Genomic DNA, 25,755 nt, shown 5'->3' on the forward strand with positions numbered 1-25,755 from the left:
CTGTTAAATCTTCAGATGTAGGAAAATCCTGGTCTTCAAACTTTTAAATCGGTAAATGGAAATTGTTATCATCTGTATTAATAAGCATTACAAATTTTTTTTTAGTTGTTGATAACTCTTTATTTTATTTATTTATAATGGTGCTGAGAATACAACCCAGTGCCTCACACATGCCAGGCAAGTGTGCTACCACTGAGCTCCAGCCTCAGCCCCAAGCATTACAAATTTCTTTAAGACATTATTTAAAAAGAACATTGTGAAGGGAAATATGTTTTTCCTTATAAGTAATATGACAATAGTAGGATATTAGATAACAGGTGAGCTGTTTACCGAATTAGGTGCATAAAAGGATTAAATGTTTAGTTTTTGTCAAGAATTTTAAAGAGGCAGAAATTAACTGTGAGCTGATATTTTTGTCCACAGTTATTTCTTTAGCAGTTTTAGCTTTAGCATGTGAAATGCCAAACACATACTTTAGACTATATCTCAAAAAGAAAGCAAAGATTAAGGTAACCCCTGATCTAGGAGGGTGGTGAAACTGAAACATTCTATAAACTTCAAAAACAATTTGAAAGTATGCTTTCATATTTACAAATGATATTTAAAAAAACATTTTCCACCCACAAATGATACCTCCCCTTGAGTGAACAATCTACACAGCATATATGGCATAACAGGTTCCAGGGCCTCTCAAGGAAATACTGAAGGTCAATCTACATCTTGGTTTCCACATTACCATTCACTAAGAAGGAAGAGGATTTTTGGAGAAGTAGCTGATTCCAGGGCAGGGTTAGGCAGGAAAAGTAAAAAGTGTCTCTGAAACACCAAGCTGTTCCAGAAAAGTCCTTAAAGAATGATGGGACATATCAAAAGGACACAAAAGACTGCTTACAGAGTCAAACTGGGCAAATGTAGGACAATTTGAACATTAAAATAATGTAGCAGTAAGTTATAATCTATTAAACAGAATAGGAATGACAGTATTACATTAGATAGTAGTATTTATATTAACATTAATGATAATTTTTCACTTTTGATAGCTATACTATGGATATTTAAGTGAGAGCTCTTATTTGCAGAAACATACACTAAATAGTGGCTCTCAAACTTTAGCATTCATTACAATCACCTGGAGGAGTAACTGCCACATTCTGAGAATTTCTGATTCAGTAAACACAGAGAAGGTCCTAAAAAATTTATACTTCTAAGAAGTTCCCATGTCATATAAATATTGGTGCTGCTTGACAGGGAATCACAAGAAAACCAATGTTCTAGAGAATACAGTAGGGATAATAGGGGTATTATGTCTACTTTAACCACGAATGGTTCAGAAAATATTTTTAAAAATAATAATAAGTGCATATATAAGCAGGGTGTAGTGGTGCACGCCTGTAATCCCTGAGACTTGGGAGACTGAGGCAGGAGGATTGCAAGTTTAAGGTTAGCCTTGGCAACTTAGTGAGACTCTTTCTCAAAATAAAAATAAAGAAAAGGACTGGGGACATAACTCAGTAGATGGAGTTTCCTTTGTTCCATTACAGTACCACAAAAAGATGTGCAGGGGCTTGGGATGTGGCTCAACTGGTAGCGTGCTCGCCTGGCATGCGTGAGGCACTGGGTTCGATCCTCAGCACCACATAAAAATAAAATAAAGATATTGTGTTCACCTAAAAAAAAAAAAACTAAAAAATAAACATAAAAAAAAAAAAGATGTGCATACTTTGAAAGAGAACGACAAAGCAAAGGTAACAAATTGTGAAAAATTAAGGAGTTTGGATGAAGAATTCATGGTATTTTTTGGTACTATTCTTAACAACTTACATATAAGGTTGCAATCATTTCAAAACACAAAGTACAGTGAAAAAAATCAGGCATTTCTACCAACGTGGACACAGTTTTGAACATAAGACTAGAAAATTAATTTTTTATCCATACTTTGAAAGAATATAAAAAGGGCTGGGGTGGTGGCTCAGTGGTGGAGTGCTTGCCTAGAATGTGTGAGGCATTGGGTTCTATTCTCAGCACCACAAATAAGTAAATAAAGGTCCATCAACAACTAACAAAATATTTTTTTAAAAAAAGAATATATGAAACAATAAAACACCTTTTCCCTTAGATGAACACTCTTTAATAATATAATCTGAAAAGAAGCCCTCTCCAACCCTCGCTAATATAAGATGTACAAGATTTAAAGATACAAAATAATCTGAATGGGCATGCCACATCACCATCTTAGTAATTAAAAAATTTAAATGTCAAACCAAACATAGCTTTTCTTTGTTTTGTTTTGGTGATGCTAAGAATTGAAACCCTAGGCCGTAAGCATGCTAGGTGACCACTTTACCACTGAGTTATATCTCCATTAAGCCAAACCAAATATAAAAATAATATTATACATTCACAACAGTAGTTAAAAAAAAAAAAAAGTAAACTAAGGACTTTACATAATTCACCCTAAAGTATTAAATTCATCTTTGGAACTTCGAAAAGTCCACTTTTAGAAGTATAAATCTTATTTTGAAACTACAAATAAAACACTAATGTAAAAACATCTAAAGAAATTACCTATTATTTATCTCCATAATTTTAAATCTTTATCTCAATACCTGTTTTAAAATTCGTTCAATAGAGCCTTGATCCATTTTGCTTGTAACAGCATCTTTCCTTAGTCGTGCAGCAACAGTTCCAAGATAATCAAGAGATGCCACTCTTAAAGCCATTTCTGTTGACTTATTACTGAACTGATGAACCTAAACATCAAAATTAAGTAATTTTATATTTAATATAAATTTACCATTTTATATTTAATAATCATTGTAAAATTATAAATTTCAAATCTATGTTGTACTATTTGGAATTTAAACTTTTTTCTTGTGTACTGTCCATAAAGTGATTTTTGCCTTATGGTTTTGTGAAATCTGAACATTTTCATTTGCTAAAAAAATTTACAGATAAAGCATAGTCACTTTTTAAAAAGTGCAGACTCAACTGTATAAAATTGAATGTTACTGAGTAAGAATTTCTTAGGGGTTGAATTCTGATGCCTATGAAACATTAAATAGTTTTAGAATAATATTAACATATTTCCCAGTTCACAAAAAGTTCTCAAAAGCTTTGTCACAGTTTATATTGTACAAATCCAAATGTACTTTAAAAGTAAAAAGAAAAATCACAATATTTCTTTTCATTTTCTTATTTCATGAGGACTAAAACCATATAGTTTTGGAAATACTCTTAAAGATGATGAAGATTTCAAATTAGTTAGTTTCATGCTTTGAAATGAGTAAATAAAATAACTTGTGGCTCATTGTTGAGATGTTTTAAACTAAGAATGTTAATAGCCCCAAACCAAATCAAACCAAACTAAACCAAACCAAAAATGTTAAAGCATTGTTTTCTTATATAATAAAATGAAACTACTAAAATTCACATTTTAAAGTTTTCCACAAAGTACTGGTAATATAGTGTACAGTTATACACATGCAAAAATAGAGATGCAATGTTCATATTTCCTTACACATTTTAAAGAATTCATCATCTGTGAATCAGAGTACATCCTCATTATGTTGTCTTCTAGAAATCTAATAATCTTTAAATGCTATACTCTTACCAACAGTCTCCCTAACAAACTAAGGAGTAGTTCGGCAGCTGGCCATTCAGGCTTATTGACTGTTGAAAGAAGGTCTTGAACAAAATTTTCAAAGAGTGGTCTATAATCTTCTTCACCTTGCTTACTACCACATCTATTCAAGGACAAATAATGAAAAGGATGTTAATTTAGGTGACATGTCTACTATTACAACTAAACTTGTTAACTGATTTATCTTTTCTCTGTATTTTAGAAACAAGGCGTATGGGAGGACATTAGACAAACTATGATCTATGGATCTATTTCTCAAACCCATTTTTCCCCCCAGTATAGGGAATTCACTTATTAACCAAAATTAACATTACTTTCTGGAAACCATAACAACTTTTAAAAAACAACCACTGTTTTTCTCTCTCCACAATTATGATAATTATGACGCTAAGTAACCTCTCTCCACAAACTTTGAGTAAAATATCTCAAAATTTAGTGAAGAAAAATTACCGAACATGTAGTACCTTAAGGTCTAACATAAGAAAGCAAAAAAATTTTAAACTGTTAATATTCTAACTGCCTCATTTTAAAGATAAGGAAAGCAAGGACCAGGGAGGTGTACCCTAAGTTCAGATTATGGCAGGAAAGTGGATTCATCTTTTTTCTAAATAAAGTATATACTGTGGAAAATAAAAATCAGACTTAAGTTAATCTTACTCACTTTTTAAGGAAGATGGAAAGGAAGTTTTGGGCTGTTCGCATAGCTGTTTCATAAGAGTTGGTAATGACAACATCCTGGTCAACCTATAGTGAGAAAAATGAACTTATGATGTAAGAAATAAGTTATTGTTGCTACTGCCGTGTTATTACTGAACAGAGGTAATAAATACATTCAAATACTAAATATTTATTCTTTTCTGTAAAAAAAGAAAAGCCACAGTTAGCATACTAAACAAATTTTAAAACTATAAGGATAAAAATACTGGTAGAGTTTGTTAAAATATTTAAGAGTGAAATTGTAGTGAGTCGTTGCTTATAGCGATACAGGTCAGGATAAGAAGATGTGAACTAAAAGTACAAAAAGAATTTTTCAGGGCTGGGGGTGTAGCTCAGTGATAACTGAATGCATGCGTGCTTAGTGTATGAATGAGGCCTTGGGGGTCTGTCCTCAGCAATGCAACAACAACAACAAAAGCAAAAGTAAAACAAAAACCAACCAAAGAATACTCCATCCTCAAAGTTTATGAAACAATGGAATATAATTCAAAGGAAAATTCAACAAATTCATTGCAAATTTTAAGATTAGGATATAAATACTCAACACATAGCAGAAGAAATCCAAATGTTTATAAATACAAGGAAAGGGACTCAAACTCACAAATATTCATTAGGGAAACATGAAATAAAACTCTGATATACAATTTCATAATGACCATACTAGGTAAAATAATAATAATAAAGAAACGTAAACTAAAATATCACTTTGGTGAGCAAACTGACAACATTAAGTGAAATTAATGTATATATTCTACAATTTAATAATTATACTTCTAAGTACATCTAAAAAGCATTTGCTTTAAGTTATGACAACATTCTACTATAGCTTTATTAATTCAACTTAAAAAAAACCTGAGTTATGTGTATTAAAAACACATAATTGAGGGCTGGCAATATAGCTCAGTTGGTAGAGTGCTTGCCTTATAAGCACAAGGTCCTGAGTTCAATCTGCAGCACACACCCCTCCCCAAAGTCTTGACTGAAAATCTTAACTGTACATATATCACTATCATTTATGTACATTTTAAAAACAAAATAGTCCTACTGAAATCTATAATGATAAATAAATTAATGGAAGAAGATAAACATGCTCATGATACTGGTCCCCTATGGTAAAGAAATGAAGATTAGAGACAAAACAATGGGACCAGAAGAGGGGAGAAATAGGGGCTGGTGTCGTGGCTCAGTGACAGAGCACTCGCCTGGCACATGTGAGGCACTGGGTTTGATCCTCACCACCACATAAAAATAAACAAACAAAATAAAGGTCTTTAAAAAAAAAAAAAAAAAGGAGGAGAGAAACAAACAGGATCTCAACTTTTTGGACAATATTTGTCAACTATGACATATTAGTAACATTTATTAGTATTTAGCTATAACAGAATAGACAAAACTATTTCTGTTTCTTAAACTTTTGTTGGGGTACAACTATAGAACTTGGAAAAGTCCAAGTGTCAACTGAGTCTATTAGAACCAAGAGAGGGATAGGGGTGTAGCCAAGTGGTAGAGCGCTTGCGTAGCAATGGAAAGAAGGCCTTGCTTCAATTCCCAGAATTACAACAAACAAACAAAACAACACAAAAACAAAGATACCAGAGAAAACCTTAGCAAAGAGTTACCTATCACGGAAGGCATAGACACATTTCCATATGAATTACATATCAATTATATTTATATGTTGCACATTTATGTTACATGTTAGAGTTATTATATTCACTTTCATATTCAATATCTCACTAGAGTTTCACAATCTGGAATAGTAGGCCTGTTAAGTATTATTACCTTCATTTTACAGCTGGAGAAGAAACCCAAAATGGTCAAAAAGATTTTCATGTTTTATGACCTGTAGCTACAAATCAGTACTAGAATTCCAGTCTTCTAAAACCTTATCCAATGCTCTATAAGAACTAAAAGGCCAATCATGAAATCCTAATTAAGAACTTCAGTTTTTTTAAAGAATTACAGAGAATATATGTGTTTCTGATTGTTAAAGTGCAAAGTTATAAAACTTTAAAATATTTCCTTACTTTTTTATTTGAGTCTTCTTCTGAATTAGAGTCCTTCTCTGATGATGGTAAATGTACTACACACTGAATAAGTTGTAAAACCAGTGCCGTAACCATCTGAATATACATAGGTTCTCCATCCATATCACTACTATTTAACCTTTAGTAAGGAAAAAATGGTTTGAATTATATGGAGTATGAAGACAATCTTATTTTACAAGTCAATCATTATCTGAAAGTTTCAGTTTTACTAATATTTCTAAGCATTGTCTTTAGTCCTTCTAACAGTGTTCTTAGGTCTAATTATTTTTAATGAGTAATAAAAAATAACCAAATAAATGCCAATGCAATGTGTGCTCAGATAATTAAAGTAGCCAGAAGAAAAATACAATAGTTAATCCAAATTTCTATTTTATATGCACTGCAGATAAATTTATAATGAAAAATTACTGAATGTTTATCAAAATGATTTTGAAAATGAAAAAGCTTTCAGTTTCCATCTGCTGAATGAAGTGGTCATTTGGTATTAAAATTGAATACAAAGTCAACTCTTTGGGGCTGGGGATGTGGCTCAAGCAGTAGCATGCTTGCCTGGCATGTGCGGGGCACTGGGTTCGATCCTCAGTACCACATAAAAATAAAATAAATATGTTGTGTCTACCGAAAACTAAAAAATAAATATTAAAAATTCTCTCTCTTTAAAAAAAAAAATTGAATACAAATTCAACTCTTGATCATTAGTGAATATGAGGTCAGTGGCACAGATTATGAAAAATCAATTGACAAGTGCTTTGTTCTACAGAGGTTGTACAAAAATAAGAGTTCTTTTATATATTGATAGTTATTTTTTTCAGGGTTAACAGATAACAGACAAATATTTATCAATAAACATGAGTCTAAAAGTAAATTAAGATAAAAATAATTATAGAAGACAGCCTTCAAAGTAATCTAAAAAATAAACCTACATGCCAGGGCAACATAATCACTAAAGAATTCCCTTTGACATAAAGACAATAATACCATAGCAATGGATAACATTCCTTATTACAGTGTACTTAGTGATTTAAAAGTATTCAGCCCTCATGTCTATTCTTTATATTGCTGTGAAGAGTAATCTTTCAGCTCTTTCCAAAACATTCAATGGCTTACAACTATTTAAAATTAAGTCCAAGTCATAGGCCTCACTCTTTTTTTGGTGTGTGTCTTCATACATGTACTTAGGGTAATAATGTCCATCTCATTCCACCATCTTTCTTATCCCCATGCCCCTTTCCTTCCTCTCCCTCCACTTTGCCCTATTTAAAGTTCCTCCATTCCGCCCATGCACCACCCTCATACCCATTATGGATTAGCATCCATATATCAGAGAAAACATTTGGCCTTCGGTTTTTGGGGATTGGCTTACTTCACTTAGCATAATATTCTCCAATTCCATCTATTTACCTGCAAAGCCATAATTTTATTCTCTTTTAATGCTGAGTAACATTCCATTGTGTGTGTGTGTATATGTGTATATATATACACCACAGTTTCTTTATCCATTCATCTACTGGGCATCTAGGTTGGTTCCAAAATTTAGCTATTGTGAATTGTTCTACTATAAACATTGATGTGGTTGCGTCACTGTATTATGCTATTTTTAAGTTCTTTTGGTATAAACTGAGGAGTGGGATAGATGGTCAAATGGTGGTTCCATTCCAAATTTTCCAAGGAATCTCCATACTGCTTTCCATATTGGCTGCACCAATTTGCAGTCCCACCAGGAATGTATGAGTGTACCTTTCCCCCCATATCCTTGCCAACACTTATTGTTGTTTGTATTCTTAATAGCTGCTATTCAGACTGGAGTGAGACGAAATTTTAGAGTAGTTTTGATTTGCACTTCTGTTAATTGCTAGAGATATTGAACATTTTGTCATATGTTTGTTGATTGATTATATAAACCAAAATTTTAAAATACTGCCATAGATCCTGACGTTTGAGGATGACTGAACTACTTTGGATTCCCCAAATATGATTCCCCATATCTAAGCTACTCTTCATGATGTTCTAACTAAACTGCCTTTTAATTAGTCATTAGAAAATAAAGAATATAAATCAGGCAGAAATGATGAATAAATGTATCCTGGTTATAATATTACGAAGTTCTTCATTACTTGACTACTTCTATAATTAGTTACCTGAAGTTCCTTAAACTCCTCTTGCTGGTTGGTAATCTTGCAAGTGAAGTAAAAATTTCTTCCAAAATTAACTGCCTATGTTTTTCATATCTTGAGAATACCTGTTAAGTAATTATAAGATTACAAATTAAACTATTATATTAGAAAACAAAGCAAAAATGATACATGTAATAAAAATATTATTTATTTAGAATGAAGATGTTTCATTTTCAATGGTAATGTCTTAAGACAATTTGCTCAAATTTTCTGTTATTGATTACAACATTCTTATAACAGTCTAAGAATAGGGCTGGGGTTGTAGCTCAGTGGTATAGCACTTGCCTAACATGTGTGAGGCACTGGGTTCGATCCTAAACCATATAAAAATAAATAAATACAGGTATTTATTGTAACCATCTACAACTAAAAAAAGAAGTCAAAGAATATATTGTATCATTTGGTATGATATTTTGGATATGGAAACAAGACAAAATTTAAGTGACTTCAGACCATTCTGATTTTATTATAAATATTAAGGAATTTTTAGCTGGAACACAGATTAATTGGATAAATTCATGGAACAAAAAGATGAATCCTTAGTTCACAGAATCTAATAAGATACATAAAATAATCCTGATAGCAAAATTAACCTACTAGAAACCAGGAATCTACATTAATTTTTCCAAGTCTGGATTAAATAATGTAAACATTATTTTACTGGGGGATAACTAAAAATACAAATTGATTATACTTACTGCAGTGACTAATTTAATGGCACACAACTGTAGTTCACTGACATTTTCCACAAAAAATGGTGTTATTCCCATGGATGAAACCTGAAAAGAAAAATTTAAGTAAATATCTTTAGTTGATTTCAGTAATATTGTATCTTACTAGTTGGTACTCCAACAACATATAACTATACCAGAAGACATTCAGAGGGCATTTTCTTTCCCTCATGTAGTCAGTATCTATTCCCTTCTCTGTTCCCCTTCATCTCTCAAGGACATTAGCCCATACATTAGTTACCTTGATTCATAGCTGCCATTTTTCTAATATCTATCTTTTAGATTAATAAATGCCATGTAAATATAAAGAAACAAAAACCATTCATTTCATTTCTCTTCTACCCAAAACTCCCTGAAAACTCCCCTGAACTTTAATTTCTTTAATTTGAATATAGCATTGTCTGAATGGGAAAAATTAATGTGGAAATGACATTATTACCGAGTAAAACAAGATTACACAGGACTTCATCAGATCCTCTATTCTTATATTGTTTCATCTAAAAATTTACAAAATGCTTAAAAAAAGAAAAAAAAAGTTACCTGAAGAATTGTTGTGTCTGTAAGAAGTTGTATCTCTAGCAATTCTGACAGGCTGCTAACAATGTCACAAACTTTGTTATAAAGCATTACTATTACTCTCTGCTTATGAGTGGAACATTTAGCTCGTTTGGCTTTTGAACTTAATAACCCTCCTAAAAAGAAAGAAATATCAAGATAAGGAAAATAGCAACTTTTAATATTTTTCCATAATGAAAGCTAAAATCGATTTTCTGAATTAAAAGAACACAATCTTGCTTCTGGCTACATTAAAACACAATCTGGCAAATAAAGCCAGTTATTTATTAAAAGAGAAAACTACCTGGGTAAAATTAGGGAAAAGTGGTAACAGAAACAGGAGCATCTGGGATTTTTCTCTTGACTAGTAAAAGTACCTTCAATCATACATAAATACAGGTTAAGTATCCTTTATGTAATTTTTGGAAACAAAGAGTTTTGGATTTCGAAGTTCTTCAGATTTTGTACTACTTGGATAGACTTTACCAGTTGAGCATCCTTAATACAAGAATATGAAATACTCCAAAATCCCCAAGTTTCTTGAGCATTATTGATGGTGTTCACAAAGCTTCAGATTTCAGGAGTAAGGATGGTGAGGATGGTAGAACTTGGGACTGAAATGGAGTAAATCAAATTCTATGCATGTATATGTTTGGCAAAATGAACAACTATTATGTATAACTACAATGCATTAATAAAAGGGAAAAAAACCCACGAACTTTAAAAAGTTTCAGATTTCAGAGCATTTAGATTTTCAGATTAGGGTGCTAACCTCTCAGTGCTAAAAAAAAAAATCATAATTAGGGAAACACTATATTAACTAAGAGTTCTATATTCTACTCAAATACAAAGCCAAAGTCAATGTTTAGTATGATTTATGTGATCTAATAGTTTTGATTCCATTTTAAAATGGAATATTTTATATATTCTGACTCATCTAACATGAGAAAATTTACAATAGACATTTTTGATATTATATTAAAAACTACCCACATACATGGACAAACTAACCTCCATGAGGATCTAATCTGTAAACAGGATCATACTGAGGATAAAGTGTATTTTGCAAATGAAATTTAGTGTACTGTATAACTCTTTCTATTACATCTTCAATGTATACAGCTTTTGGCATGTTAGGGGATGTCATAATGTTGATAGTTGTAAGACAGGCATCTGCTGATTTTGTAACTCTCTCCATAATAAGGTCTCTCCATAATCTTTCTTCTTCTTCGGTATCATTATTCTATAAAAGAGCACATGTTTAATGAAGTGGAAATAAACACATGTATAAGTCTACAACATCAATAAAAAATTCTGATATATTTGATTTTCAATGGTAGAAAACACAGGATTTTGATGTGCATACTCTGAAAGAATATCCGGAATAAAGCACAAATACTATATTACTTTAGGCAAGGTTTTCTTTTTTAAAAATTTTGTTATCAGTATTTGCAAACATGATATACTTGCCTCCTAATTTCCCCAGTAGGTGACACTCCAGTGATAAATTATGGTTACCTTTACTTTTTGTGTACTTTATCTAGATCTAAGATTTTAACTTACCACACTACACTGCATATAAATTTATTTTGTGTCTTGGGTATAAATATGATAGTTAAAATAACTTTTTAAGTAAAAACAAAGAGAAATTAACATGGGAAGTTTTTATTTATAAGTAGTCAAATTTATTGACTGAGCAGTTCCTAATACCTGTTTATTAACCACACTGTATTTCTGAAACTGAAATTAAAAGTAGAAATATTCAGTGCTGGCAATATAACTGAGCTGTAGAACATGCGCTTATTACCATGCATGAGAGACCTTAGAATCAAACATCAGCAACTTCACCGCACCCAAAGTAGTGATATAAAGACTACTGAAGACATAACTCATTTTCTAAAGTAGATAATTCAACAACTGACAAAAGACTTCCTTTTACTTCACACATTAGCAACTTGACATTACAACTGGGAGGGAATACTTTAAAGCTTACTATTAAAAGTGCAAATATTTTTACCACACTTTTTTTATTAATATATTTTTTAAGTTGTTGATAAACTGTTATTTTATTTATTCATTTATATATGGCTGAGAACTGAACTCAGTGCCTCATACTTGCTAGGCAAGCGCTCTACCACGAAGCCACAACCCAGGCCCTATCACACTCTTTTTTATGAAATACAAACTTCATGTTATAGTATTACTTCTGGGTCTTATGAATGGTAGGCATGTACTTTACAACTGAGCTACACTGCCAGTCCCAGAACCCATAATTTCTTGGCTAAGTTTTAAGTAACTTATAGAAACAATAGAGTAGACTGCCACTATAGGTTTCTTTTAGCCTTTTTTTCATATGATTAAAAAACTAGCCAAGGGGATGAGAATGTAGCTCCGTGGGTAGAGTGCTTGCCCAGCATACATGGCCCTAGGTTCAACCCCTAGCAACAAAAAACCAAACAACAACAATAAAAAAAAATAAGTCAAAACTAGTCTAAAAAAGAGGGTATTGAAAGTATAGATACAGGGCTGGGGCTGTAGCTCAGTGGCAAAGCACTTGCCTAGCATGTATGAGGCACTGGGTTCAATCCTTAGCACCACATAAAAATAAACAAATAAAATAAAGGCATTTCATTCCGCCCATCTACAACTACAAAAAATAATAAAGTATAGATATAGGCCAGGTGCAGGAGTGCACACTTATAATCTCAAGTTACTCAGAGGTTTTAAGCAGGAGGATCACAAGGCTGATGCTACCAGCCTTGGCAATTTAGTAAGATCCTCTGTTAAAACAAAAAATAAAAAGGGCTGGGCTATGGCTCAGTGGTAGAGTTCCTAGGTTCAACCTCCAGAACCTCAAAAACAAAACAAAACAAAACATACGTTTAATAATCCAGAGAACTAACACCTAAGACTATTTTTCTCCATGTCTTATTCCATATGGATACTTAGCAAACCTGTGGCTTCTAAAAACATCAAATTATTTCATAAGATAAAACAAAATTCAGTGTGTTATAAATACACACACCCACACATATATCCAAAAATGGAACTGTGGTTGTATCTCAAAAGTATTAAAAGTGGCCAGTGCTATAGGAGAGTATGAACTTTTTTATGTTTTCAAAAATTTTCTCCAGGCTCCTCCTCCCCTTTTCATCTTAAATTGTGGTGCTGTGGATAAAATCTAGGGTCTTACGCATGCTAGGCAAGAGATCTACTGCTGACATATATGCAAGTCCCCCGCCCCACTGTGTTTTTTCTTTTCCTTTATGTGGTGCTGGGGAATGAACCCAGAACCAGGCATCCTTCACAAAAGGCATGTGGTCTAGCACTGGGCTACAACCTCAACCCATCCCCTAGACTTTTTTTAAAAAAAGAAAGTTCATTGACTTAAAACTTCCCCAAATCTTATCTCTTATACTAAATTCCTATAAACATCAATGTTTGTTTTCATTAATGTTAGAAATATCAAGATCAATTTGAATGCATATGTGATTTATAAAGTTAGCTACAATGCTAGGAAGGTAGACGTCTGAAAATGTACTTTGGTCAATTTATAAACCACTGCAACCATGTTCCAATTGCTTTTGATATAAACACATTAAAATGCAGTAACAGTTGCAGTTAACATTTAGTGTATAGTTACAACATGCCAGGTATGGTTTTAAACACTACATGAACTAACCCATTGTATCCTTTCACCTACCTTTGAACTAGGTTTAAAAACAGCTTATAAAAGATTAATGTTTTAGTATACATTAGGAAATCAGCATAACGTTTCTAACTTTTTTCTAGAAGATCAACAAAAAGATTTACTACTTATACTACATTATAAAATGAAAATTTAAACACTCATACAAGGAAGAACAAAGTTAAGATTCACTTTTAAAATAAAAAAAGTCATCTGGGGGGGGCAGTTGGGGTTGTGGCTCAGTGGTAGAGCACTTGCCTCGCACGTGCAGGACTCTGGGTTCGATCCTCAGCACCACATAAAAATAAAAGTGAAATAAAGGTATTGTGTCCAATTACAACTAAAAAAAAAATATTAAAAAAAAAGTCATCTGACTTTATTATTTATGGTAAAGCTGGAAATTGACAATGTATAACACTAATTTTGAATTACTAAAAGTGAAATTCTATTAGAAATGTTAAGAAATGCAACTAATAATTTGTAGTAATAAGCTCAAATTATGAAATATGGAATTTTCCATATAAATTGAAGTTGCTTGTGAAAAAATTTGTATCTTAACAATATTAAGGGTAAAATCAACAATATTAATTTACACTTACATGATTTAACAAAGTGGAGAGTTTTGATCCATCCTGAATATTTTTCTCCAAGATATTTAGGACTTTCACAGTTTTATCAGTTGAAAGCTAAAATGAGAACATAAATTTTTTTATCAATTACTGGCAAAAAACTATAAATTATTCAAAAAACAATTATTCCTTTTGGGCTGTGGAAAACATAACATTACTACTTGAAAGAGTGGGGAAAAAATAGCTTAAGTTCAAAGAACCTTAAATTCCATGTATGTAAAGAATTATTCAACTTTTTCTGAAAACACCCTGAGAAAAGAGAATGGGCATATATCCAGGTAAGACTCAATGTGTTCTGATGCTAGGCCCTCTGCCCTTGTGGAAGTGACAGTGAATTTGCACATGAACACATGTATACATTAAAGATTTCACCCACTGATATAATTATCACTTAGCTTCACACTATAATGTTATTCAGCAGATTTATAATCCCAGATAGCATTTTGAATAATGGAAGCATGGAAAGATGAATGATAAAAGTTATGAACGTGAATTGAAACAACACGGCTTTATTTAGAAATCCTTCTTAGACATTTAAAAAATGTTTCCTGTTTAGTTTCTTACAAAGGATGTTTTCTGTATTTAAAAAGTTAGTATCATCAGGAGGTAACTGTTTACTCAGATTCTCTTGATTTAATAGTACTCTACTTAGTTCCTAGCATGCTGCCGGGACATTCAACCAAATCAGCCAGAAGAGCCAACAGGAGATCAACAAAGCAACTGATGTTAAACCCAGTTTGATTACTCATGCTGTAGTACAGAAGCAAGTTTCCCCAAACACTGCTTTGGACTATTTCATAATAGATTAAAGCATTGAGACTTTTCATAAATATCTATACTTTGGTTGTACCTAGCAAATTTTCCTTTGCAAATAAGTTGAAATATTAACTAACATGTAATTATGGAATTAAGAAATATCTAAGACTGGCACAGGCACCTCAAAAAACCCTTGACATATTCTCATACACAACTACACCAATATCTCCAACCATATATAGAAATTCTGGTGTGAACTAATGGCACAATAATTGTTAACTGTGGTATGTCTGGCTTTAAAAATCAAATTCATGGCATAATATTTCAACAAAAAATGAAGAACCAATTATACCTTAGGTTTATAAAAACATCAAAATACTTTATAAGTTGCTTTAAAATTATAAAATAGAAAAGTTAAACAGGATTAAATTGCTTGGAATTGATTCCACAAGTCAACATAATATTTTTATTAATTCTTTTAGTATTTCTGAAGATTAGATCATTGTATCTACATTACAGACCAGGAGACTTAAGACTCAGTTACAATGTTGTACAGAAAGAACCTTGGTCAGAAGAGAAGGAGAGGGAAATTGTCTTGAAACTCTCTTTGTATAGCAATCATACAGCAATTTAAGGTGTGAATGATAGCAGATAAAGACTGCAAGAAGCTAACTCTTTTTTTGGGGGGGGGTAGACAAGGGGGGCTATAGGGGACTGAACTCAGGGGTACTCAACCACTGAGTCACATCCCCAGTCCTATTTTATATTTTATTTAGAGACAGATTCTCACTGAGTTTCTTTAAAATTGCAATCCTCCTGCGTCAGCCTCCCGAGCTACAGAATTATAGGTATGCTCCACAGTGCCTGGCTCAGGAAGCTAAATCTTGATGCTGTCATTGTTGCTTGCAGTTATCACTGGTAAAATAATTTGCTATTTCGTTAGTGAAATAAAACTATTTCTTAGTGACAGTGCACTCACAGGAAGACAACTCACAAAAGCCTAAAAAAATGAGGCTATATATATTTAATAACAATTTTAAAACCAATATTCTAAACCATGGGACGTAACATGTTAAAATTGCACATCTACTCTTTAATAACCCTAAATGAGTAAAGGTCAAAGAAAAATGTAGTGTATTTCTGCATTTAATAATCTAAATACTTGTAAAACTGAAAAAAATTTCAAGGCCCATGTTCTTTCAAAACAATAATATAATTTTCCTTATAATATCTATAGTATACTACTTTCACTCAAGGACTTTTTAAGAATAATAATGAGTTTTCATTATTATTTCCGTAAACTTTATAAATTTACCCTGAAAACATTATGTGTGGTGGCTCATGCCTGTAATCCCAGCAGTTCAGAAGGCAGAGGCAGGAGGATCACGAGTTCAAAGCTAGCCTCAGCAATAGCAAGGCACTAAGCAACTCAGTGAGACACTGTCTTTAAATAAAATACAAAATAGGGCTGGGGATATGGCTCAGTGGTTGAGTGCCCAAGTTCAATCCCCAGTAAAAAAAAAAAAACAGAAAATTTATAAATTTTACTTTACTGAGATACCTTATCCATTATACCCATTGCTTTAATTTTAGCGGATTCACTGCCGAGTTCATTAAGTTGATGTTTTCCCAAGAGCAGTTCCTGAGGAATTTCATCATCATCACCTAAAAAACCAAACAAACAAATATAGAATTTAGGTAAAAGAAATAGCTCAAGATGGTAAGTTTAACTTTTAATAAAAAATTTGACCACAAAAATATAAACAAACTAAACAAATAAATTAAAAGGCCTTTGTAAATCTCAAGCAAACCCTAAATGAAAAGGGGAAGGAGTAAAATTAAAGAGTTCTGACTAAAATGGGAAGACAGACAGCTCTCTTGTCTTTACTATAGTAGACAGGTACACTGTTGACCCTTTTCAACCATTCTCTCTGTCCCAGGAGGCTGACCTGTATGAACTACATCAATAGTCTCCCATGCCCTCTGGCTTCTGTTTGGGTTCAGCCAGTGGGGTACCCTGTCAGAAGATCAAAGAGAAGGAGAGTGAGGTCAGGCTATTTATATCCCTGACTCCTTTCTTATGAGGTCTCAGGCTGGATCTGTCCAAAAATACTGCTTCTTTTGTACCTGCTCTATAACATTTTTTTTTCCTATTAAGTGAATTCTTATGATTTCTCTTTACCCTTATTCATTTGGGTGTAGGGATGGTAACAGTCCATGGCAGTTAACTCTGGGTTCTGGCACTACTTCACCCCCATCTTCATAATTAATCTATTTGTAAATAACTCCACCTCAAAGTATCCTAATTTGAGAGTGCTTCTGTTTTCCTTTTGGGACCCTAAATGACACAGAAGACAATTTCTCAGTATAGAATTGCGAAATTTTAAAAAAGATGAAACTGATACTCAACATGATCATAAAAAACAATGTTATTTACACTAATTTTCACAGAACAAACACTTTTAAAATAAAGAGAGCACCGGGCACAGTGGTGCACACCTTAATCGCAGAAGGTCAGGAGGCTGAGGCAGTAAGATTATGAGTTTAAAGACAGCCTCAGCAAAAGCGAGGTGCTAAGCAACTTAGACCCTGTCTCTAAATAAAATATAAAAAGGGGGCTGGGGTGGTAGCTCAGTGGTAGAGCGCTTGCCTCGCACGCGTGAAACACTGGGTTCAATCCTCAGCACCACATAAAAATAATTAAATAAATAAGATATTGTGTCCATCTACAGCTAAATATATATATATGTGTGTGTGTGTGTGTATATACATATACATACATATACATATATGTATATGTATGTATATGTATGTATGTATGTGTGTGTGTGTGTGTGTGTATATATATATATATATATATATATATATATATATATATATATATATATATATATGGCTGGGGATGAGGCTCAGTGGTTGAGCACCCTCGGGTTCAATCCCCAGCACCAAAACTAAAAAATAAAGAGAGCAACATACCTTTAAAGGTATTCTCAAATAGATGGAATTGTATCAGAATTAACGTATGCCATAAGGTTTTTAAATAAATTAGGCCTTAGTGTTTTTATCAGCTGAATATTATTGAGTTCCTCTATTTATTGTAAGCAGTGTTTTTATGAACTCATTTTTATATTTACAGAGATAATCTTTACATACTATTGTAAAAATAAAGCACTACACACATGGTACAGTAAGTATTCAATAAATACAATTACAATAAATGAATAGATTCCTATTTCTGCCTATTCAAACCTCACCTGCATTAAGACTTTTCTTTAATTCTTTTAACCTAGTATTGCAGCTGAACTTTCAGGATTCTAAAAAGATGGTATACCAAGACTTAACTAATTGGGGCCTGAGGATGTAAATCAATGATACCACAGTTGTATAGCCTATGGAAGAAAGGCCCTGGATTTGTTTTTGCTTTTTAAAATTTTAATTATTTTGTACTGGGAACTGAACTGGGGGCGCTCAATCACTAAGCCACATCCCCTGCCCCTTTTTATTTTGACACAGGGTCTCACTAAGTTGCTGAGGCTTTTATTTATTTATTTAGAGGCTGGTTTTAAACTTGTGACCCTTCTGCCTCACCTTCTGGAGCTGCTGGAATTATAAGTGTGCTACACCACACCTGGCTAAAGGCCCTGGATTTGATCCTTCTTCCCTCACCCCCAAACTTCTATAAAAAAAGACTTGACTAATTTAGATTTTTGTGTAAAAGTTTTCAGTTTCTTGATAACATGCACTAGATCTAAATGCACAACTAGATTTTAAGTACCTTGATAGCACAGCACATGCCTCTATAATGCTCTAGAGAATTCGCAAAAAGCTAGGTATATACAAGAGATAAATAAATATATTTTAAATTGATTTTACCAAATGCAGTAAAATCCATATCTTCCAAATTATCCAAAATATTCTCTATTGATGCTGTGAATCTCTTAAAAGTTGAAGAGTCCATCATTTCTGTAAGTGAAAAAAATTTTTTTATATCCAGATTCCAAGTAGATAAATGAAGCTGAAGACAAAAAAACAAAAAATGATCAAGAAGCACAAAAATAAAAGGAAACAAAAAAGAACAAACCCTAAAATGTTACCTTCAGGTGTTAGTTTTGGTTCATAAGCTTTCCTTTTCTTCTGTTTTTCCTTTTTCTTCATTTTTCTAGCGACTGAAATAAACAAAAGAAATACTAAACTGCAGGAATGACAATTTAAAATATTTCCATTTCTGTTCCTAGTTTGTTCCTTAACATTAATTAAATACTTTAAACAATAATGATAAAAAAATCTAAACTAAATATTTACTTTTGTCTTAATTAAAATCAAGAGTTGTTAAGTAACTCAAAACAAGATATAAAATATTCTTCAAAGCTAAAGCCCTAATTTAAATCTGTATGTAAGAAAGCTGTTTACACTGATGATTTACCCTCACTAAGGCTGGGAGGAGGAGAATAATCTTCCATGTCAGAATCTGATGGACTTCGGTTTCGATAACGACCACCACCTGAACTCCTTCTTCCTTCATGAGAGTGGCCACTTCTCCTATGATCCCCAGAGCTTCTTCTGTCACGTTCTTCATATTCCCAAGCTTTATCATCATCTTTTTTATGTCGTTTCCTAGAGGCTAGAAGCAAATCCCCATGACAAATAATTTACCTCATTTAAAAAGACTATTAAAACTTGTACTTTACAAATGAACCATGTTTGGGGGGGAGGGGTATTCTTTCTGTGGGTCTAGGAATTGAGTAATTTTGTCTATTCAGAAGTTTAGATTTATCTAAAATTAAAAATTTTTACATTAATTCAGTTTGTTACTAAACAGAACAGGAAGGTTCTGGGAATTAAAACACAGTACACATTTCAATAAAAGGTATTCAATATGTCAGTAAAGATTTTATGTAAACGTCAAGATTAATTAAGGCTTGTAAAACAACCTTTATTTAATATTTGGATAAAAAACAGAATCATGTTAAAGCATTTATATTATTGATGGGGAGCAGGATTTGGATGTTGAGTCAACTTTTGTGTTACAGAATATGAGTAACCAAATATGTCATCAATTAATAGCTAAGTTATACCCACAACTTAGCAATAAATTCCATAGACTCTTATGACCTAACATTACAAACCCACAGAGATAGAATAAACCAATATTGTAAACACTAATTACTGAATTCAGCTCTCCAACAATAGGCTTGTTAAACCCAAGGAGAAAAGCGACGAAGTTTATGCATGCTACATTAGCATGTTTATATGTTACTTTCCCCATCCTTCCAGGAATCTAAGCATTCTGTTTAAAATCACAAGACTGACAGGATTCTCTAGGCAAATGTGGCAAACAGGTTTCACTTGATATATCAACTCTGATCAACTGGTAATAGCTGCCTAAAGTATTAAGTTGAATATAATTCTGAGCCCCAAGAAAGCATCACAGTTCAGGAAAAAAAGACAGATTAGAAATTTCTGCAGTGACAGGTGGAGCGAAGTACAAGGGAGACATATTTATTATACCTACTCTAGAGTGTAGGCACCATCAAGTTAAAACCAGGGTAGAGAACTGATGTGTCCTACCTTGAAATCATACACTGGTTATCAGAGGGAACACTTGTTGCTGACAGAGACATTATCTAGTCTGCTACTTGACTCCCTTGCTTCTTTCTGACTGGCTTGTTTTTGAATCCCTAACTGATCAACACACAAATACTCAAGACAAACCTTTTGAGTTCCCTACTTGGCTTTGATTTAAGGATGTCAATCTCTGGCTCATTCACCTATCTATACTTCTATCAGTGTCCTTATATGTGGATAACAAAATTACTTACTCTTATCTGCTGCCCTAACTATTCCTATTCAAGTCTAGTTTGGTTTCTGGTTCCAACCCTTCTGTCCAATCTATCAACAACATGGCAGGAAAAGGAATTTAATTCTGTTTCCACTTCTTTGTGGTCATAGGTTTGCCATAGCAAGAGATCATATAAAGGACAAATGTAAATAAATATATTAAAATCATGATTTTCTTCATAATCAGTCATGAATTTGGTTATGAAGTATGTGAAGAGAAATAGGATTTTTCCCCTTTTCCCTTTTAAGGGTTGTCTCATATATTACTATAAGTAGGTTTGTGTGTGTGTGTGTGTGTGTGTGTGTCTATGAGAAACAGGTCACTTCTTTATAATATTCACTCAAAGTTTTGTCAAGTATTGAAATGCCCACCAAATAAGGATTTGGCAACTAATAAACAAACTTGTTCAGAAAGTAGTATTCTGGGATCTCAGATATGAAGTCTGATATGAACCAAAATTAATGAGCTACTTTAGTCTTTCTGCACTGTAACTATTTTGATAAGAAATCTATTTCTAGCATGAAATCTTAAAAATATTTAATATTTATTTTTTAGTTTTAGGTGGACACAATATCTTTTTTTTATTTTTTATGTGGTGCTGAGGATTAAACCCAGTGCCTCATGCAGGCTAGGCAAGCACTCTACCACTGAGCCACAACCTCAGCCCCTCTAGTGTGAAATCTCATGAATAGAAAATGCTTAAAAAGTCTCACAGTTGTTAGTAATTACATATATGCTGTATTGTGACAACTGTTTATAGACCCTTGAGATTTTTCTTCATATTCATTAGTTTATGTAGTTTGAATAAAAATGGGGTGGAGGATAACAAAACCAAACAACTTCTATGACATTGTGTGTGCTGTAATGAGGTTACCAGGATCCCAACTCACTGTGGCTTTTTTCATTTCCCTCATTACTCTGGAAAAAGCAGGGGAGAGGAAGGGACTCAAGTGAGAGGTACATAAACTACGACTTGGGCATTCTTTACCTTCCCTTTCCAAAATTCTCTTTAGCTTCCTATATACTCACTCTTTGTTTTCCCCTGGGCACCCGCTGACTTTATGTTTGTTCTACAGTTATCTAAGCCTGTGTGGTCCAACTTTCAAAGTCATTCTTCAATCCTTTCCTCTATCTTTAAACAAAATATTTCCTTAGTTTTTGATTTTAGGAAACCAACTGATTAAAGTACATTAAAACCTTTATTTTTAAAAAAAGTCTCTTTTAAAAGCAGTATAATGCTTGAAACTTAAGTTCTCATAATACTTTTATTACATTTTTTAATATATATATTTTTTGTAGTTATAGATGGACAGAATGCTTTTATTTTGTTTATTTTTATGTGGTTTTGAGGATTGAACCCAGTGCCTCATGCATGCTAGGCAAGTGCTCTGCCACTGAGCTACAGCCCCAGCCCAATAATGTTACATTTTGTAATATGCTATATTTTCACTATTACTTCTTCTGCAGTATAATGACAGTTTGGTTGGTGACTCCAAGTTCCAATTGAATTTCTTTCATAATCAATAGCCCTAGTGGCCACTTATCCTTAAAATCCTAGAGAAACTTTCCTTTTACCTAGGGTTGAAGCTCAGGTCCTCTAAATAAGCAATAATAGCTTTCAAAATATTTGAAGATAGATAGAATAGGATCCATGGCTTTAAGATGAATCTATTTGTTCCCATAAAATAGCATCTCTCATAATGGAAAGTAAGAAAAAGAATAGGGGTTGCGCTTCTGACAAACATGAGACCTGTGTGGCTCTACATTTTACACTTGGTGGACATTTCTAATTCTGCTATCCTTTCCACTTATCTGTGAGGTAGCTTCAGAATTCTCATCAATTTAATAATACAGGCAGCCACTATCAATTAACTGGAATTGAAGTAAAATTGAAAATAAATCTGTGATTAAGGGACTTCTTGGATGTTCTAGAAGTGGTAACATATTAGGGAAGGGAGTGGAGTCATGTATATGAAAGGGAGGGAGATTCTGGGCCACCAAATATCCTTTCTCTGTTTACTTGCCAGAGCTAATCATGTCCCCATATGACCAAATGTTGATTGTAATAAAAAATTAACCTTAGCCATTTTAATATACTGTGTGTAAATACATCTCAAGGTAATACAAAATTATAACAATCATACATATAATTAAATATGTCAGATTATGTTTGCTGTATATTTTATTTCACTCTTAAAACTGTTCAGATTTGTTCAGTCATAGTCTACTGCTCATAGCTCAAGAACTCACAATTTTAAAAAGGTCAGAATAAATGAACATTGGTTAAAAACTTTGGAGGTGAAGAGCTTCCATCAGCAATATACACTTAAAAATGGCAGCATGCATCTGTCCTTCCTGCCCTTGCTTGTCACACCTCAATCTATGGATACTAGGTGAAAAAGGTAGAACACACTGGTGATCTTCCCACTTCTTTTGGTCATTATGACTAAGTCAGTTGGCACACAAGTGAAGATCTCCCATAGTCTGTTTCCACTGAATGCCGTTTAAGTCAAACAAGGTTGCTGACCCCTCTTGGCTAGGCTCAATTCTCTTGCTCCAGAAGAAGGAAGATAGGGATAAAAGAGAAGAACTTTTTCAGTGGGCCAGTAGGAAGACAGGCGAGGTATAGCAAGTCTAGTGCAAAGACAGGTGATCACAGTGTTGTAGAGAGGTAGCTGTGTAGTGAAGAAGCCAGCTCTGGAAAACAGTGAAACAAGGGAGGAATTCCAGGACACAGCTGGGCAAAAAGGAGAAGCCAGGTCCAAACCACACAGATAATCCACAATGTGGCTAATCCATTCATAATTTAGTGATAGTATGGTTTTAAATATTTCTTCAATTGGCTATCTCCTACGTGTCCTTTAAGACTCAACTCAAGTGTCACCTCTTCCAGTAAGCATTCTCTGAACCCCCACTCTGATTTTGATGCCAATCCAATGTGTTCCCATATCATCCTAGATTTAACTATTACCACTGTACCACAATCATTTACTCAATTATTTCCCCCAATAGACAGAAGATTCTTTGAGACAGGGGTCACATCTTATTTGTATTTTTGTTCTCGGTGCCTAACATATAGTAGGAGCTTAATAAATGAACACATACAGATACATACCTAGTGCTTAACACTAATTACAGCTCATTTAAAATATTTTTCTTGGTGCCAACTGATCTCATCTTTCATATACTTTTAAAATATAAAGAAAATAACTTGCTATACTAGATTCTAGATTATTAAGAATTAAGGTTACTGTGCTCTTGTTGACCCCCTGAATTATGAGACAAACACATAAATCTACCTTTTAAATTCTTTTTTTGAAAAAGTTACGTGATACTTACATTCAAAAGCTTCATCACTATCATTATCTTCATCTGAACTGATTTCAGCATATTTTGGCTTTTCATTTACTGTGCTACGCTTGCGTTTGTTCATTTTCACACGTTCACAAAGTGGCATGGTGGATTCAATTTCTGCCAGGAGTTCAGGGGGTAATTCTTTTAACACTGATTGATCTATACTACCTATTAATGAAAGGTAAGAAAAAATTTAAATTTGAATATAAAAGAAATATTTTAACCAAATTAATACAATAAAAACAAAATATTAGTATTTGTTTTATAAATCACCTTTTCATTTTAATAAAATGGTTTTGCATTTACAATTATAATACTCTTAACCCTAAACTGATAATACAATTTATGTGTGTATGAGGTGTATTACTATAATAATGAATGGTAGTTACATCATCAATTTTTGATAAAATGGTTTCATTTATTCACACTGATTAAAAAAGCTTTTTGAAACTAGAGATCCACTGGAGTTAGAAAAACACCTCACACAAATTTGTTTTATACATGTCTGGAGTAGGCTTACATTGTATGAAACTAATGCTACTCCTTAGTATAAATGAGAAGAGTTGGAGGACACTTATCACCTACCACCTCTTTCTCTTCCTCTATGATGGTGGCAGTTGAGTATGGTGGCTTGGGCAAGAACTTTATATATGTTTTTAATCTATCACTGTCTCTTTGAGAAGCATATTAATGCCTTTACAAAATGGAGAGTTTCTTTAAACAGACAAACCAATATATATTTAAAAGAACATAACAGAAACATGTAAGGTGAGATAAAGGGACTAAAATATTTAAAAACAAAAATGTATACAACTTAGCAAATTCAAGTCTGTTAGAAAATTAACTTCATATTTCCTTATAAAAGAGTAAAGACAAAATAAAAATATTTTAACATATTACAATAAGAAGCATTAACATACTACTGAATGCTGTATACATATATATAAGCATACACTTATTTTCTGTTTAGAAATAATTTATTATCATCTTCCTGACAGTTTCAAAATAAAACAGAAATAGCAAAAGCTATTTATTTGGAATAATTCATCCTTGATGACTACTGAAAAAGACAAATTTAACTTACTTCACTTACATATGTAAACCTTTTGAAGGGAAGTATAAAAATAATGTCTTACCTCATAAATTTTATGAATTTGAAGCAAAGAGTGTCTTAGCAGTTTACAGCAGAAAATATAAGGAACTTATAATCAACATTAAAACTATCCTTAACACTCAAATAGTGCTCACATAAAGAATAAAAAAGAAAGAAAAATACTTATCAATTAAGATATATTTCAAAAGTCTCAAGAATAAACATAATTCAAGAAAAGGAATGCAAAATATTAATCTCAATGGAAGACTAAACCCTCTTTATTCTTTTGAAGGTTTTACTGAATATAATGGAGTTTCAGTAACTTTCAGTCTTCTGTTCTTCTAAGGACATGCAATGGAAACAATTTTACCCAACAAAGATGCAATACTGGTGACTGCTACTATTCTAAAGACTTCACTGCTAAGAATCTTGTCAAAAAATTTGAGTTTAACTTATCTGTGTCATTTTCAACTCATGCAATATTTCTTTGAATTGGCTTAACAAAATTTTATCAAGAAGAGCCTTTTTTTA

The 25,755-nt window shown here is 32.7% G+C and overlaps 1 protein-coding gene across 2 annotated transcripts in view; it reads right to left on the reverse strand.

Annotated features, from left to right (window-relative positions):
- Positions 1–25,755, reverse strand: part of Nipbl (NIPBL cohesin loading factor) — a 101,516-nt gene that overhangs the window by 40,631 nt on the left and 35,130 nt on the right. For both annotated transcript variants that reach the window (XM_015496355.2, XM_048802888.1), the window contains exons 10-23: positions 24,117–24,299; positions 19,362–19,559; positions 19,033–19,104; positions 18,812–18,901; positions 16,500–16,603; positions 14,153–14,239; positions 10,877–11,108; positions 9,851–10,002; positions 9,278–9,358; positions 8,544–8,644; positions 6,385–6,523; positions 4,302–4,384; positions 3,611–3,743; positions 2,607–2,750 (exon numbers count right to left, since the gene is read on the reverse strand). In XM_015496355.2, the coding sequence (XP_015351841.1) occupies positions 2,607–2,750; positions 3,611–3,743; positions 4,302–4,384; positions 6,385–6,523; positions 8,544–8,644; positions 9,278–9,358; positions 9,851–10,002; positions 10,877–11,108; positions 14,153–14,239; positions 16,500–16,603; positions 18,812–18,901; positions 19,033–19,104; positions 19,362–19,559; positions 24,117–24,299 (1,799 nt within the window). The remainder of the gene's footprint in view (positions 1–2,606; positions 2,751–3,610; positions 3,744–4,301; positions 4,385–6,384; positions 6,524–8,543; positions 8,645–9,277; positions 9,359–9,850; positions 10,003–10,876; positions 11,109–14,152; positions 14,240–16,499; positions 16,604–18,811; positions 18,902–19,032; positions 19,105–19,361; positions 19,560–24,116; positions 24,300–25,755) is intronic.

The sequence above is a fragment of the Marmota marmota genome, unplaced genomic scaffold (assembly GCF_001458135.2).
Source record: "Marmota marmota marmota unplaced genomic scaffold, marMar, whole genome shotgun sequence".
Classification (NCBI taxonomy): domain Eukaryota; kingdom Metazoa; phylum Chordata; class Mammalia; order Rodentia; family Sciuridae; genus Marmota; species Marmota marmota.